Genomic DNA, 16,482 nt, shown 5'->3' with positions numbered 1-16,482 from the left:
GCGGGGACCGAAAACAACGGCTGCGGTCTTCCCGATATTCAACTTGGAGAAAATTTCTGCTCATCCAGAACGGGAATTCGGACAAGCGGCCTGACAATTGAGAGACCGTGGAGGGGGCGAGAGAGGTGGTGTAGAGGTCACAACCTGTCACCTTTTGTCTTTCACAACAGCGGATTCAACATTGCACCTTCAGTCACCTGTGGCACTGCACTCACGCACCGCAGGCCCTACCTGTTCGGGTAAATCGCTGCGGCGGCGGGAGCGCTGCAGACCTGCAGGAAAAGGAAGGTAGAAAATAGCCCCTTCTGGGCGCCGAGCAAATCGACGTACAACATCATCATCATCGGCAGTCCCTCGGAATCGAGGAAGACTTGCTTCCACTCTAGAAATGAGTCCTTAGGTGACTGAGCAGTCCAATACGGGAACCACAGTCCCTGTCACAGGTGGGACAGAGAGTCGTTGAGGGAAAGGGTGGGTGGGACCGGTTTGCCGCAACATAGAGGGATCAACTCCCGATAGCTTGGCTGGTGCTTTCTGTATAGCTTATGGTGGACTTCTGAGATTCACCCCACAACTGATCATTATTCCATACACATAGCGGCAATCTCCTTCTACAAAATAATGCACTAAATGTATAACTGGTGGAGGGTTCGGTCTTAACTGAATTAAACCCCCAATAAAGAGGATGAGATTGATGCTTAATTGGGACAATTGCAGCTCTGGCACAAAATGAGGGCCGCAGTGTACGAGAGGCACCTGCTGTTAGCTAGAAAAATAAAACCCACGGCAACATCTTCCATCTTTTGTTTTTCCTTCGAGATATATTCTTGATTCAAAAGAATGACAAGTTGGATGAGTGTTGCGCGGGGCTTAATGTGAAGAGACAGTGCTGTACCTTGATAAACGACCTCATGGAGAAAAGATTGGCCAGCATCGTGGAGAGGCCGGGAGCCAGGCAGCTTTGGGCTATAAAACCGAGCTTCAGTTCAGCGAGGCAGATTGCATCATCCCCTTCCCTCCAATTCCAGCTGGGTATGTTCAGCAGATGGGCCTGAGAGCATTGGAAGGAAAAGAGAAAAAAAAAAATGAACAGTTACAAACTCAAGCCCCCTGCGTTCTGCTCCCAACGTCTCAACAAAACATTTTCGAGAAACGCACAGAGCTTCACGGGACGCGACATCCTTTAATTCTCTCTGCGACTCTCGCTCGCTAAAGAGGCGCAAGGGCAGCAGGCCACAAAACACGGCGCACTTCAATCTGCATTCACATCTGTTGCCCATTCAGGACGGGCTCCCCTGGGCCGCTCCTACCTTTCCAATATCGCTGCTTAAACATTCCCTTTTATTTTTATACTGTTCATACAGGGAGTGCCAGGGTAGCATTCCTGCTCTGTAATGAAGGCCAGAACGAGAAGCAGCTGCAGCAGTTACCATGGCAGGCGCTGAAGGGACGCTCGATATAACCCGGCCTCGCTGACTCCCTCGCTCACCCTGTGCCTGCACTGTCGGCGCTGCACTGCGCTGCCTGACATCGTACAGGTGTGCGCACCCTGCATTCGAAGAGATGTAGAACATAAGAACATAAGAAATAAGAACAGGAGTCGGCCATACGGCCCCTCGAGCCTGCTCCGCCATTCAATAAGATCATGGCTGATCTGATCATGGACTCGGCTCCACTTCCCCGCCCGCTCCCCATAAACCCTTATCCTCTTATTGTTTAAGAAACTGTCTATTTCTGTCTTAAATTTATTCAATGTCCCAGCTTCCACAGCTCTCTGAGGCAGTGAATTCCACAGATTTACAACCCTCTGAGAGAAGAAATTTCTCCTCATCTCTGTTTTAAATGGGCAGCCCCTTATTCTAAGATCATGCCCTCTAAGTTCTAGTCTCCCCCATCAGTGGAAACATCCTCTCTGCATCCACCTTGTTAAGCCCCCTCATAATCTTATATGTTTCGATAAGATCACCTCTCATTCTTCTGAATTCCAATGAGTAGAGGCCCAGCCTACTCAACCTTTCCTCTAAGTCAACCCCCTCATCCCCAGAATCAACCGAGTGAACCTTCTCTGAACTGCCTCCAAAGCAAGTATATCCTTTCGTAAATATGGAAACCAAAAACTGCATGCAGTATTCCAGGTAAATGTACTTTACTGTCATTTTAAATATATAACACACGCAAATTATTGAGGCAACGCGCAAAAGCAATGAACAGGCCTGAACCGCTGAAAACGAGTCTCAGTTAAAATCAAGCCCCTTGATTCATTTGCGAGTTTGAAACGCGGGAGAGTGTTTGTTTGTTTCTTTTTTCAATTCCTGATTTCTGAGACAACCTCCTTTCCCGCTCCTCTGGGGACGGAGAAAGGGTCCGTGTGTGGAGCAAATCATGAACTCGTTTATAAAAAACAGGTTTACATTCTCACTATTCAGTGCCCTTACCCCCCGCCCCGGGACCACGAGGGTGGAATACCTCACCAAATTGGCCGTGCTTCATGTGTAAGTTCAGTCAGCGATTGTCGGCAGGTTATTCAACCGGTGCTATTCAGCAGAGCAAGTCTCCAGTCGTCCTGGTTAACCCTTGCCACTGGATAAAGACCTAGCTCTGTCAAGCCCGTGTGTGGCTGGTGTGCAACGGTCACCCTAAAAAAATCCACGCACAGGCATCTTCCACCCCCTCAAATTGGAGTTCAGGACTGGAACATCAGGTCCTTCATTGAAACATCTGTGAGCTCTTGTGAAAGTCTCGTTCGAGGGACCGCCTACGATGGTTTAATGGCCAAACTAAATCCAGCGTCCATACATACACTTCCCATTGGGGTTGGGGGAGGAGAGGCTTGATGGTCACAGCCTTGGGGCGATGAGGCCAATCGAAATTCCTGTCCGTTGCTTCAGCTGATCCAACGCAAGCGAGGCAACGAAGCTGGAACCTCCCGTCTCATTAGCGTGTCAGACTGCGTCATTAAGCCACAAAGCGAGTCGGGCAGCTCCATGGCCCGCCATTGAGCAGGAGGGTGGGACAATGTGGGCCTGAGAGCAGCCGAGCTATGACCCACCAACACTGAATCTAAGAAGTTAGGAGCAAGCTCCTCAAACTCATCCCAGCGGTACAGTAGCAGAGCGGTGATGTTACTGGAATAGTGCTCATCCTCAATTTACTGATCCAGGGACAAGAGTTCAAATCACACCATGGCAGCTGGGGAATTTAAAGTCACTTCATGAAATAAATGGAATTAAAATGTGAGGTTATCCACTTTGGTGGTAAAAGCAGAGAGACAGACTATTATCTGAATGGTGACAGATTAGGAAAAGGGGAGATGCAACGAGACCTGGGTGTCATGGTACATCAGTCATTGAAGGTTGGCATGCAGGTACAGCAGGCGGTTAAGAAAGCTAATGGCATGTTGGCCTTCATAGCGAGGGGATTTGAGTACAGGGGCAGGGAGGTGTTACTACAGTTGTATAGGGCCTTGGTGAGGCCACACCTGGAGTATTGTGTACAGTTTTGGTCTCCTAACATGAGGAAGGACATTCTTGCTATTGAGGGAGTGCAGCGAAGGTTCACCAGACTGATTCCCGGGATGGCGGGTCTGACATATCAAGAAAGACTGGATCAACTGGGCTTGTATTCACTGGAGTTCAGAAGAATGAGAGGGGATCTCATAGAAACGTTTAAAATTCTGACGAGTTTAGACAGGTTAGATGCAGGAAGAATGTTCCCAATGTTGGGGAAGTCCAGAACCAGGGGTCACAGTCTAAGGATAAGGGGTAAGCCATTTAGGACTGAGATGAGGAGAAACTTCTTCACCCAGAGAGTGGTGAATATGTGGAATTCTCTACCACAGAAAGTTGTTGAGGCCAATTCACTAAATATATTCAAAAAGGAGTTAGATGTAGTCCTTACTACTAGGGGGATCAAGGGGTATGGCGAGAAAGTCAGAATGGGGACTGAAGTTACATGTTCAGCCATGAACTAATTGAATGGTGGTGCAGGCTCGAAGGGCCGAATGGCCTTCTCCTGCACCTATTTTCTATGTTTATATGTTTCTAAAAAGCTGGTGTCAGTAATGGTGACCATGAAACTACTGGATTGTTGTAAAAACCCATCTGGTTCACGAATGTCCTTTAGGGAGGGAAATCTGCTGCCTTTACCCGGTCTGGCCTATATCTTACTGCCCTCTGAAATGGTGGCTCAGCACACTTTCTCAAGGGCAATTAGGGATGGGTGACGCCCACATCCCACGAATGAATAAAAAATAAAGCTTGAGATGGCCTTGTTCCCCAGACTGTCACTAACCCCCATTCTCCTCCTCATAGTTCCCCCAACCGAGCACAGGCTGATTCTACCTCCTTGCCAAAGTCCACCAGCAGGACTGCCCTGGTAGACCCGTGGTTTCAGCCTGTTCTTGCCCCATGGAACGTACTCCCTCCTTCCAACTGGCAGGCCTTGTTGGTCGGGGGATAGTGAGGGGCAACAAAAGGTTGCAATGCCCTGAACATCAAGGCCGGATCACCGGCATGAGGGGGGGGGGGGCCAGGGGCTGGGGGAAGGGGAGGAGGGCAGGAAAAGTGTTGCCATGTTTCCGTTTTGAGAAGCGGAGATGAGAAGAAAAATAAAAACATGAGTCGAGTGAAAAGAGCTGGACAGATCACTGTCAGTTATAGGAATGGTATCACACTGGTCAAATGTTAATGACTTTCTCACGGGTGACAAAGCAAAATTGTAATCGATTACCACCTGAGGCGATAATCAGTGAATCTACGGTGATTGGCCAAAGTACCAGAAATAATTCCACAAGACAGGGAATTGAGCAAATCATTCGGTGAGAGGATGCTTTATTTATATTGGAGTGAAATATCATCTCTGGGTATTGTGTAGATAACAGCACTCGCAGGATGTTTAAAGATAGAAATTGCATTTATATAGTGCCTTTCTCACCTCAGAATGCCCCAATGAGCTTTACAGCCAATTAATTACTTTTCTTTTTAAGTGTAGTCACGTTGTAATGTAGGAAACGTAGCAGGCAATTTGCGCACAGCAAGCTCCCACACACAGCCATGTGATAATGGCCAGATCCTCCGTTTTAGTAATGCTAATTGAGGGAGAAATATTGGACACCAGGGAGAACTCCCCTGCTCTTCTTCAAAATAGTGCCATGGGATCTTTGACATCCAACTGAGAGAGCAGACGGGACCTCGGTTTAACGTCTCAAACTCCGACAGTGCGGCACTCCCTCAGCACTGCACTGGAGTGTCGGCCTAGATTTTGTGCCCAACTTTCTGGAGTGGGACTTGAACCCACAACCTTCTGACTCAGAGGCAAGGGCGTGGCTGATGGGCCACGGCTGACACATGATGTTTATGGTATTTGAAGAACTGTTCCTATCAAGTCACAGAGTGACTAAACCATCATCATCATAGGCACTCCCTCGGAATCGAGGAAGACTTGCTTCCACTCTAAAACTGAGTTCTTAGGTGACTGAACAGTCTAATATGGGAATTACAGGTGGGACAGACAGTGGTTGAAGGAAAGGGAGGGTGGGGAGTCTGGTTTGCCGCACGCTCCTTCCGCTGCCTGTGCTTGTTTTCTGCATGCTCTCGGTGATGAGACTCGAGGTGCTCAGCGCCCTCCTGGACGCACTTCCTCCACTTAGGGCGGTCTTTGGCCAGGGACTCCCAGGTGTCGGTGGGGATGTTGCACTTTATCAGAGAGGCTTTGAGGGTGTCCCTGTAATGTTTCCTCTGCCCACCTTTGGCTCGTTTGCCGTTTACTGTACATGTACTGTACATGACTAAACCAGTGGAGACAGGAATCCGCAGACGTGTCTGAGTTGATGCTGAGTGGCCCAAATCTTTTTGAATAATTCTTTTTCTTTCCAAGCCCATGGACTTCTTGCCAAGTCTGCGTTTCATGCAGATCAGACCACCTCCAATATCCCACCCGAGTGGTTATTATTCATGAACCGCGACTTTTAGACGGTGGAGGACGACGTAACCAAGCCCGATTCAGGCATCACAGGCCAGCCTCGCGTGCACCATTCCAGCAGGGTTCTGTCCTGAATGAAGAATGGGGCCCTGGCCCATTTTCCTTAGCCTAACCTAGGGCACTGAGGCCAAATGGAAGTATCCGGACTGGGGATTGAATCTAGCTGAGAGACGCAGGGTTTACCCATTTTAAACCCTAAAAAGGACGCAGGTGCTGTCCTGTTGTCTTTAGAGGATCTCATCTTTGATCTTTGAGCACACTCCAGTGCAGTGCTGAGGGAACGCCGCACTGTCAGAGGTGCCATCTTTCAGATGAGACATTAAACAGAGGCCCCGACTGCCCTCTCAGGTGGACATAAAAGAGCCCATGGCACTATTTTGAAGAAGAGCAGGGGAGTTATCCCTGGTGTCCTGGTCAATATTTATCCGTCAATCAACAGAACAAAAACTGATTATCTGGCCATTATCACATTGCTGTTTGTGGGAGCTTGCTGTGCGCAAGTTGGCTGCCACGTTTCCCACATCACAACAGTGACTACACTCCAAAAAGTACTTCATTGGCTGTAAAGCGCTTTGAGACGTCCGGTGCGTCATGAAAGGCGCTATATAAATGCAAGTCTTTCTTTCTAGAATGAACAGCACTCGCTTCCCCAAAACAAAGTAAAGTATTCGATCCACTTCCAGTTGGATTGAAAAGTTGGATTCTGAAAAAGAAGCTCCACTGACCAAAAAAGGTTTGTCCCGGTGAGGAAAGGTGCCCATCGACACCAGTGGAAGGTGAAGCTTTACGTCGGGAGCGAGAGATGGTGCAGCGCATTCAACTGGTTCGGGTTTGCGACCAACATTCCCGACACGGTGAGCTCCCAATCCCAGTCATGTTGTGAGCAGAGCTCAGTCTCTTAGCGACATAGCAACAGAGGAACTGGGAGAGGCCCTTCAGCCCCTCGAGCATGTTAAGCCATTCAACGAGATCATGGTTGATCTGCCTCTTAACTCCATTTAGCCGCGTCGGTTCCGTAACCCTCAATACCCTTGCCTAACAAAAAAACGATCAATCCCAGTTTTGAAATTTTCAATTGACCGCCAGCCAATGATGCTGCTAATTTTGGGAGCGCGGCCCATTCAGATTTCCGCGCATGCGCGGTGTTTCCATTGAAAAGCCGCTGAGCGTCCTGCGCGGCCGCACAGTTTAACGGGAACATTGCCCCCAACCTTAACAGCGTTTTGTGGGGGGGGGGGGGGGGAAGAGAGAGTTCCAGATTCCCCCTGCCCCCTTTGTGGGCAAGAAGGGCTTCCTGACATCGCACCTGAACGCCTGGCTCGAATGTTAAAGTTGCACCCCCTTGTTCTGGACTCCCTCTTCCTCACACGGCGTGCTCCCAATCCCAGGCAGGCTGTGAGGGGATGAAAAGAACAGAGCTCAGTCTCTTTCCTCACAGGGAGGGCGGGAAAGCATCTGGGCTGCTCAACCTCTGAGCAACTGGCTCAAGAGAAGATTGACAAGGGGCAGGAGAATCTGCTGCCCTCTCACAGCTGGTGCAGCAAGGAGGGAAATTCATTTCTTTTGTTTCAAATGGAGCTCAAAAAATGATGGTATTTCTTTCAGCAGTAACAACAACTTGTACTTATATAGCGCCTTTAACATAGCGAAATGTCCCAAGGCGCTTCACAGGAGTATTATGAGACAACATTTAACACCGAGCCGCATAAAAAGAAATTAGGGCAGATGACCAAAAGCTTGTTCAAAGAGGCCTGGGAGCACCATCGGAGCAGGCCAGGGTGCGGAAGGAGCAGCACGTGCTGGAACAGGAGAGCAACGGCAGTGAAAAGGGACGTCATCAAGGTCCAGGTCGCTGATTGGAGCGTGGGCAGGTACAGCAGGAGCGGCGAGGTCGGGGCGAAGGAGCGGCGAGAGACTGTAGAGCGATGTGATTGGGGCCCAGGAGAGGTGAGGGTTCGAGGCCCAGAAGAGGCGAGGGCCCAGGGGCAGCACGGGCCCAGCCCACACTGCGATATGTGCGCGCACTAGGTCCGTGCAGCACAGCAGGTCTCCAGTCGTCTTGGTTAACCCTTGCCACTGGACCAAGACCGAGCTCTGTCAAGCCCGTGTGGTGGCTGGTGTGCAACGGCCACCACACGGTAAAAAAAATCCACGCACAGACATCTCCCACTCTTCAAGATTTAGTGCGGTCCTGGAATATTAGGTCCTTCATTGAAACATCTGTGAACTTTTTGACATGGAAGCAAGTCATCCTCGATTCGAGGGACTGCCTATGATGATGATGATGTTCAAAGAGGGAGGTTTTAAGGAGTGTCTTGAAAGAAGAAAGAGAGGTAGAGAGGCGGAGAGGTTTAGGGAGGGAGTTCCAGAGCTTGGGCCCAGGTAACAGAAGGCACGGCCACCAGTGGTTGAGCGATTATAATCAGGGCTGCTCAAGAGAGCAGAATTAGAGGAGCACAGGCATCTCGAGGGGGTTGTAAGGTTGAAGGAGATTACAGAGATAGGGAGGGGCGAGGCCATGGAGGGATTTGGAAACAAGGATGAGAATTTTGAAATCAAGGTGTTGCTTAACTCAATGTAGGTCAACGAGCACAGGGGTGATGGGGGAGCATCACCCATTGAAGCACTGACCACACTCGATCAGCTCCGCTGGGCGGGCCACATAATTCGCATGCCAGACACGAGACTCCCAAAGCAAGAGCTCTACTCGGAGCTCCTTCACGGCAAACGAGCCAAAGGTGGGCAGCGGAAACGCTACAAGGACACCTTGGCTGACACGTGGGAGTCCCTGGCCCAAGACCGCCCTAAGTGGAGGAAGAGCATCCGAGAGGGCGCTGGGCACCTCGAGTTTCAACGCCGAGAGCATGCGGAAAACAAGCGCAGGCAGTGGAAGGAGCGTGCGGCAAACCAGTCCCACCCACCCCTTCCCTCAACGACTATCTGTCCCACCTGTGACAGAGTTTGTGGTTCTCGTATTGGACTGTTCAGCCACCAAAGAACTCACTTCAGGAATGGCAGCAAGTCTTCCTCGATTGTGAGGGACTGCCTATGATGATGATGATGATGATAGAAACATAGAACCATAGAAAATAGGTGCAGGAGTAGGCCATTCGGCCCTTTGAGCCTGCACCACCATTCAATAAGATCATGGCTGATCATTCACCTCAGTACCCCTTTCCTGCTTTCCCTCCATACCCATTGATCCCTTTAGCCATAAGGGCCATATCTAACTCTTTCTTGAATATATCGAACGAACTGGCATCAACAACTCTCTGCGGTAGAGAATTCCACAGGTTAACAACTCTCTGAGTGAAGAAGTTTCTCCTCATCTCGGTCCTAAATGGCTTACCCCTTATCCTTAGACTGTGACCCTTGGTTCTGGACTTCCCCAACATTGGGAACATTCTTGGGTGAACAGGACTTGGCGCGAGTTAGGACACGGGGCAGCCGAGTTTTGGATCACCTCAAGTGATAAAAAAATGCGTTTAGCTGTAAAGTGTTGAGCGCATGGCAAAACGCTAAAATTTGCCATCTCTGTTGCACAGAATAACTGCTGTGAACTGCATGCTTTCTTGAAAAGCAGCAAGTTTGCCTGACAGTGAGAAGGCTGCAGTTCCAATAGTGACCACAGAGGGGAGCAACATCGACCCGAGGATATACTGCTCGCACTAAATGTACAGCGCGATTCACCTCGAGGCCAGGGCAGGGGATGAGTTCAAAATAACCGGAACATCAAACTCTGCTCCGATTCCACCCTGCCTCATGCTTCTCCTGGTCACATTCTATGTCCTCTGCAAAAAGTATTTTCTTTAAATGTCCCCTCTCCTCCAGATGAGGGAATGCGGAGCCGGTGCGAGGGGAGAGATAGAGAAGCACCTGCTGAGAGTGCAGCTTGAGCCCAGGTCAGGTCGTGGTCAGGAAGCTATACTGTTGGCACCGACATAGCCTATCAAATATCTCGCTGTCTCGACGTCACATGCCATGCTGTCAGACTTGCGGAAGGAAATGATTACTGAACACGCAAGTCATTTTCCATCAGAACATTTCGCCACTGGTCCACATTTCTCTCCCGATTCTCCCTGGGGTCCTGTACCAGGCGCAGCGGGAGCCCTCCAGTGCGCCTCTCCCATTCTCCGGGTAAGTAACGCTCGCACGCATCTGTACCTTGGAGAGAACCATAGCCGAGCCCCATCCGCCCTCCCCCCCCCCCCCCATCCCCCGCCAGCGTTTGGGATCTATATGGCGTAGTTCTGCACAATGTTCCCGCAAATGTCTTTTTTGGGGGCGGGGCCCCTTTAACGGCCCATTCACATTTCCGCGCCCGCGCGGGTTTTCCATCGTGGAGCCGCTGTGCGCCCGGTGCGCGAAGTCCGGAACAGGCCTGCAGCTTAATGGTTGTCGATGGTCTGATCTACAGAGTCTCAGAGGGGGATCTTAACACCTTTTATCCAGTTTTGAGTCTGTTGGGGTCTCAAAACCCGAACACAACTGGCCTCCAACCTGCCCGCGTCCGGCTTTGATGGAGGCAGGATGGGAATCGGGCAGCCAATCCCGCTCCCGGAGGGCGGGATGTTCATTTGAATATTATAAATAGGCTGCGTGCCTCACATCTTGCGGGTTTAACCCCGGCCAGACGGGTTTTCTGGGCCTCGGGAAACCCGGCGGCTGAAGGGAGGCAAGGATTGCTGTGGGGAGGAGGCCAGAGCCTTTCCAGTGCTGCTTGTGAGCCAGGAGGAGAAGGACTGCTCCCCCCCCCGGACCCCCCTGAGCAAACCTGCTTTTCCCCTCCAAGATCGGCAACACCCCACCCCCTCACAGGTTCGCTGTCTCCCCCTCTTCCCCCACCCTCCTCAGGATTCAGGCCCAAACCGCCCCCCCCACCCCACACTATCACTACCACGGGAACAGGCTCCCTCTCTGCTCCTGGCCTGTGGCTCCTCTGCAGCGTTCAGTGCCCGACAGGGAGCCAGACCTGCCAATCAGGCTGATTCCGGGCCGGGAACCTGCCGGGATAGAAAAGACACATGCTGCGAGCAGGAACCGGAACTCCGCCCTCCGCTCGGGAAATCCGCCCCATTCGCGATCGGGGCCGAACTCTTCACCCCGCTCAGTGATCAGGGGAGTTTGCTTGACCCCTCGTAAGAGTGGCCGTGTGTCCACACAAACGCGCGACCACTGATCAATATGACCACAGCCGGAATTATAGAGTAGAGGCGTAACCCCCACGCCCTACCCTTATACCCATACCCCCATACCCCCTGTGCCCATATCCCCATACCCTCTGTGCCCATCCCCCCATACCCCCTGTGCCCATACCCCCATACCCCCCATGCCCATCCCCCCATACCCCCCGTGCCCATACCCCCCTACCCCCCTTACTCATATCCCCATACCCCCCGTGCCCATACCCCCCATGCCTATCCCCCCATACCCCCATGCACATACACCCCATACCCCCTGTGCCCATATCCCCATACCCCCCGTGCCCATCCCCCCATACCCCCTTACTCATATCCCCATACCCCCATACCCCCCGTGCCCATACCCCCCATGCCTATCCCCCCATACCCCCGTGCACATACCCCCCTACCCCGATACTCATATCCCCATGCCCATACCCCCTGTGCCCATATCCCCATCCCCCCATACCCCTGTGCCCATAACCCCATACCCCCTGTGCCCATATCCCCATCCCCCCATACCCCTGTGCCCATAACTCCATACCCCCGTGCCCATACCCCCATACCCCCTGTGCCCATATCCCCATCCCCCCATACCCCTGTGCCCATAACCCCATACCCCCCGTGCCCATACCCCCATACCCCCTGTGCTACAACCAAAGCACAATACCCCTCATACACAGCCGACCCCTGAGAATCCCGTGGGTTTATTGGCCTAAAATAAGTCAATCATCCAATAATGAAGCAATATAAAATATCCTGGCGAAGCGCGAAGATAATGCTGGAAAGGTAAGAGTGTAGATTAGTTCGAAAAGGGACCTCACTCCATGGGCCCCCCTTGTTGAACACTGTTATTGAAATCAGACTCTTTTCCAGACCTTAGTTTTTTTGAGATAGATCGAGAGACGTTTCTGCAGTGGGGACTCACTGCTGCGTTCCTGTTCCTGCTGAATGTGACTGGGAGGATAGCTTGCTTTTGTATAGGTGACACTGTCCTTCGGAGATTCAGGCACAGGTTTAACAGCAGTCTGTCGATATGATGGGAGGGTTCCCAGGAGCCAGTCAATATTTACAGCCCTCTCCCCAACAGTGAAGTTTGAAAACCATTAATCTGGCCAGGAGAGTTATAAAAGCAGCATTCTGAATGAATAAGGAAAAGTATTCTGACCTTGTTATGATACTGCAGCATCTGTGTTATAATTCTTATCTTTGGATTATAATTTTTGATGGATATTACCCTGAAACATAAAATGAAAATCTTCATTAGATAGTGCCTACTTTTAGTTACATTAATAACAACTTGTATTTATATAGCACCTTTAACGTAGTAAAATGTCCCAAGGTGCTTCACAGGAGTGTTATAAATTGACATCGAGCCACAGAAGGAGAAATTACAGCAGATTACCAAAAGCTTGGTCAAAGAGGCAGGTTTTAAGGAGCGTCTTAAAAGGACGAGAGAGAGGTAGTGAGGCGGAGAGGTTTAGGGAGGGAGTTCCAGAGCTTGAGGCCTAGGCAACAGAAGGCACAGCCACCGATGGTTGAGCGATTATAATCAGGGATGCCTAAGAGGGCAGAATTAGAGGAGTGCAGACATCTCGGGGAGGCTGGGGGAGATTACAGAGATAGGGAGGGGCGAGGTCGTGGAGGGATTTGTAAACAAGGATGAGAATTTTGAAATCAAGGCGTTGCTTAACCGGGAGCCAGTGTAGGTCAGTGAGCACAGGAGTGATGGGTGAGCGGGACTTGGTGCGAGTTAGGACACGGGGCAGCCGAGTTTTGGGAGACCTCAACTTTACGTAGGGTAGAATGTGGGAGGCCAGCCAGGGTGATTTTCGGTTTAGAAACAGATCCTTTCTCGGAGGACTCATTAGCGACGAGCGCTTTGTGCACCACAATGCATTTTGATCCGCACCCGGCAATAATTTGCCATGGTACTCCTCAACCACAACCACAAAGCTAACCACATTCTAAAGTACAACACATGCAGAAACAATTAAAAAAGAAACATTTCAGCAAACTAATGCCTCCTTCGGAGATGTCTGTTGGCCATGATAATAGACGTTAACTGAATGTAAAAGAATGTGTAGCTCATTTGAAATAAAACACAATGGGGGGTAATTTTAACTTTAAGCGTTCGTGTAAAACAGGTGAGAGCGAATCAGCCGCCCTTTACAAACATTTCTCGATTTTCTTTTAAGCCTTTCTGCTCACAAAATGAAATCATGCTCAATTGTGAGCACCATCTTGGATGAAGCTTTGGGGGTGGGGGGAACAAAACGAACGCACTCCACCTTTTGTCTGCCCCTCCTCCTCTCTGATGCCTGACTATCTGCCTCCTCTCCCCACCCAATTGTCAGAACGTCACCTCCCTCCTCCCGGTTGTTGAGTAACCAATGGCCTGTCTGCCTCTCAGTAACTGCCAAATGAGCCCAGTCCACTCACCATTAGTACATCGAGCGTACAGCACAGTAACAGGCCATCCGCCCCATCAGATCCATGCTGGTGTTTATCCTCTACACGCGCTCCCCTCCCACCCGATCAATATAACCTTCGATTCCTTTCTCCCTCATGTGCTTATCCAGCTTCCCCTGAAATGCTTCTGTGCTCTTCGTCTCAACTAATCCTTGCGGCAGCGAGTTCCACACTCTAACCACGCTCTGGGACAAAAGAGATTTGTCCTGAATTCCTTACTGGATGTACTGCTGGTGGAGTGGGCTCAGTGGTGGAACGTCCTGCGTGCTCTGTGCAGTCAGCTGAATCGGGTGACTCCAATCTCTCGTGTTCCCTAGACGACTAAGGTTTGGGGCTTGAGATTTGTTCCAGCTGAATTATAGAATCAGAGAACGGTTACAGCACAGGAGGCCATTCGGCCCGTCGAGCCCGTGCCGGCTCTCTGCAAGAGCACCTCAGCCAGTCCCACTCTTCCCCCCCCCCCCCGCCCCCCCTTTCCCCTGTAAGTTTTTTTCCTTCAGGTACTTATCCAATCCCCTTTTGAAAGCCGCGATTGAGTTTGTCTCCACCGCCCTTTCAGGCAGCGCATTCCAGATCCTAACCACTCGCTGCTTAAAAATGTTTTTTCCTCATGTCGCCTTTGGTTCTTCTGCCAATCACCTTAAATCTGTGTCCTCTGGTTCTCGACCCTTCCACCAATGGGAACAGTTTCTCTCTCTCTACTCTGTCCAGACCCCTCATGATTTTGAACATCTCGATCAAATCTCCTCTCAACCTTCTCTGCTCCAAGGGAGAACAACCCCAGCTTCTCCAGTCTATCCACGTAACTGGAGTCCCTCATCCCTGGAACCATTCTTGCAAATCTTTGCAGCACCCTCTCTAAGGCCTTCACATCCTTTCTATAGTGCGGAGCCCAGAATTGGACACAGAACTCCAGTTGAGGCCGAACCAGTGCTTTATAAAACCTCCTTGCTGTTATGCTCTGTGCCTTTATTTATGAAGCCCAGGATTCCCGTATGCTTTTATAACCGCTTTCTCAACCTGCCCTGCCACCTTCAACGATTTGTGCACACCAGGTCTCGCTGTTCATGCACCCCCTTTAGGATTGTACCCTTTAGTTTATATTGCCTCTCCTCAGTCTTTCTACAAAAATCTATCACCCCGCACTTTCCTGTGTTAAATTTAATCTGCCACATGTCTGCTCTTCCCCCCAGCCTGTCACTACCCTGCTCACTGCTCACAATAGGTCGTAAAGGCCGGGCAGGATCACTGGCTGGCAAATTCCAGCAACAATGTGGCCCTGACCGAGGCAAAGGCAATGATCTCGGATTGTGGGGGGGTGGGGAGCACTGTGACCCCAATATTCCCCGTGGGGGAGCAGAGGCTGCAGTCCGAGCATTTCCCCCCCGCCCCAGTGGTACTACCCGGACACTAGCTGCTGCTTTGCCGTTCACATTGCTGCCGAAGACCTCAATAAGATTACTAACAGATATTACTACCGTTCAGACAGTACCGGGGGGGGCGGGCAAAAATGATTCAAGGGCTGGATTTTCGGTGATCGTCGAAAATGGTAGTTTTACGCCAAAATTACCAATTTCACCGTGCTCTCGTTTTTAGGCCTAAACTTTGGCCTTTACGGTGCAGCGGTAAAGTCGGCATTGCATGAGGATTCGCGGCGCAAACCGTGAGTTTTGGCAACTTTAGTCTGAGTAGTGCACTGCGAGAGGCCTCAGGAGGGGAAAACAAAAATAAAAATTGCAAAAATCATTGAAAAAACGTTCACTAACTTTCACTACTAAACCGCTGAAAAATAATTTAAAAATAAAAACTTTAACTTACCTTTTTTTTTTCGCAGGTCTTCGCACTTACCGCTGCTGGCAGGGCTGCACCGCAGGCTTGACCCTGTCGGTATTCTGGGCGCGGCGAGGAGAGCCGAACGTACGACGGTAATGCAATCCGTGGCGTTGCACATCGGCGCACCTCTCCCCCGGCGCTACGTGGAAGCTCCGCCGCAAACAGGTGCCAGAAGATCCCACCGACCCGGGTTTTCGCCGCGGAGTGTCAAATCACGGCAAAAACACGGTCGCAAAGTCAGCGAAAATCCAGTCCATGGAGTTAGGAATTGCAGTTATGAGGAAAGGTTTGGGAATTTGAGATGAAGGAGACTTTGAAGTGACCCAACTGACATTTCTAAGACAATAAAGGGAAGTGGCCCAAGTAAATCCTGGCACATTGTCTCTGTGAAGGGGTCAAATACCAAGGACACAAGTTCGGAAGGAGGAGGAAAGCCAGGAGCAATTTTACACCCCAAGGATAATACGAATTGTAGAATAAATTACCGCAGAAAACCAGCAACGTAGAATGATGGGATTCAGTGGCAGTTAGCTGCACGATTGAGGGATGTGGTATGGGGGTCAGTAGAGGCTGTTTATCTATCGAAAAGGGAATGGGCTTGGTGAGCTAAATGCCATTTTGCTGTTGTCAAAACACCTATACACGGACCAGCGACTCAATACTGCTGACACAGCACACACACTGGGACAACCTGCCCAGCATCTTCCCAACACACTCCGGGCCCGTGTCCCTTTGCAGGGTATGAGGTCTCCCTCAGCCGCAATGTTCCATCCTCCACTCTTACCTCATGATATTGGAGGCATCTTCAGCATCGGGATCAGGACAGTACTTGTTGGCCAGAATTAGACATGCATCCGATGACTCTATCTGAGACACGGGAAAATATGAAAAGCCAATGAAAAGGCGGGGATCAGATGCAGGACACAACATCAAATTCAAACACAGTTCATTAGACTGACCCTCAAAAGATTGCGTTTAACTGGATTTGAAACTTTTGAGCAAACATTAAGCCAAGTCC

The 16,482-nt window shown here is 50.5% G+C and overlaps 1 protein-coding gene across 6 annotated transcripts in view; it reads right to left on the bottom strand.

Annotated features, from left to right (window-relative positions):
• Positions 1-16,482, bottom strand: part of kcnma1a (potassium large conductance calcium-activated channel, subfamily M, alpha member 1a) — a 1,078,477-nt gene that overhangs the window by 271,333 nt on the left and 790,662 nt on the right. For all 6 annotated transcript variants that reach the window (XR_011588354.1, XM_070865680.1, XM_070865679.1 and 3 more), the window contains exons 12-14: positions 16,249-16,331; positions 12,328-12,397; positions 896-1,051 (exon numbers count right to left, since the gene is read on the bottom strand). Coding sequence is in view for 5 of the 6 variants with exons in the window: in XM_070865680.1 (XP_070721781.1) it covers positions 896-1,051; positions 12,328-12,397; positions 16,249-16,331 (309 nt within the window). In the remaining variant the exon portion in view is untranslated. The remainder of the gene's footprint in view (positions 1-895; positions 1,052-12,327; positions 12,398-16,248; positions 16,332-16,482) is intronic.

The sequence above is a fragment of the Pristiophorus japonicus genome, chromosome 22 (genome assembly GCF_044704955.1).
Source record: "Pristiophorus japonicus isolate sPriJap1 chromosome 22, sPriJap1.hap1, whole genome shotgun sequence".
NCBI lineage: Eukaryota > Metazoa > Chordata > Chondrichthyes > Pristiophoridae > Pristiophorus > Pristiophorus japonicus.
Note: the sequence above shows the minus strand (reverse complement) of the source record. Positions and strands in the feature narration are given on the sequence as shown.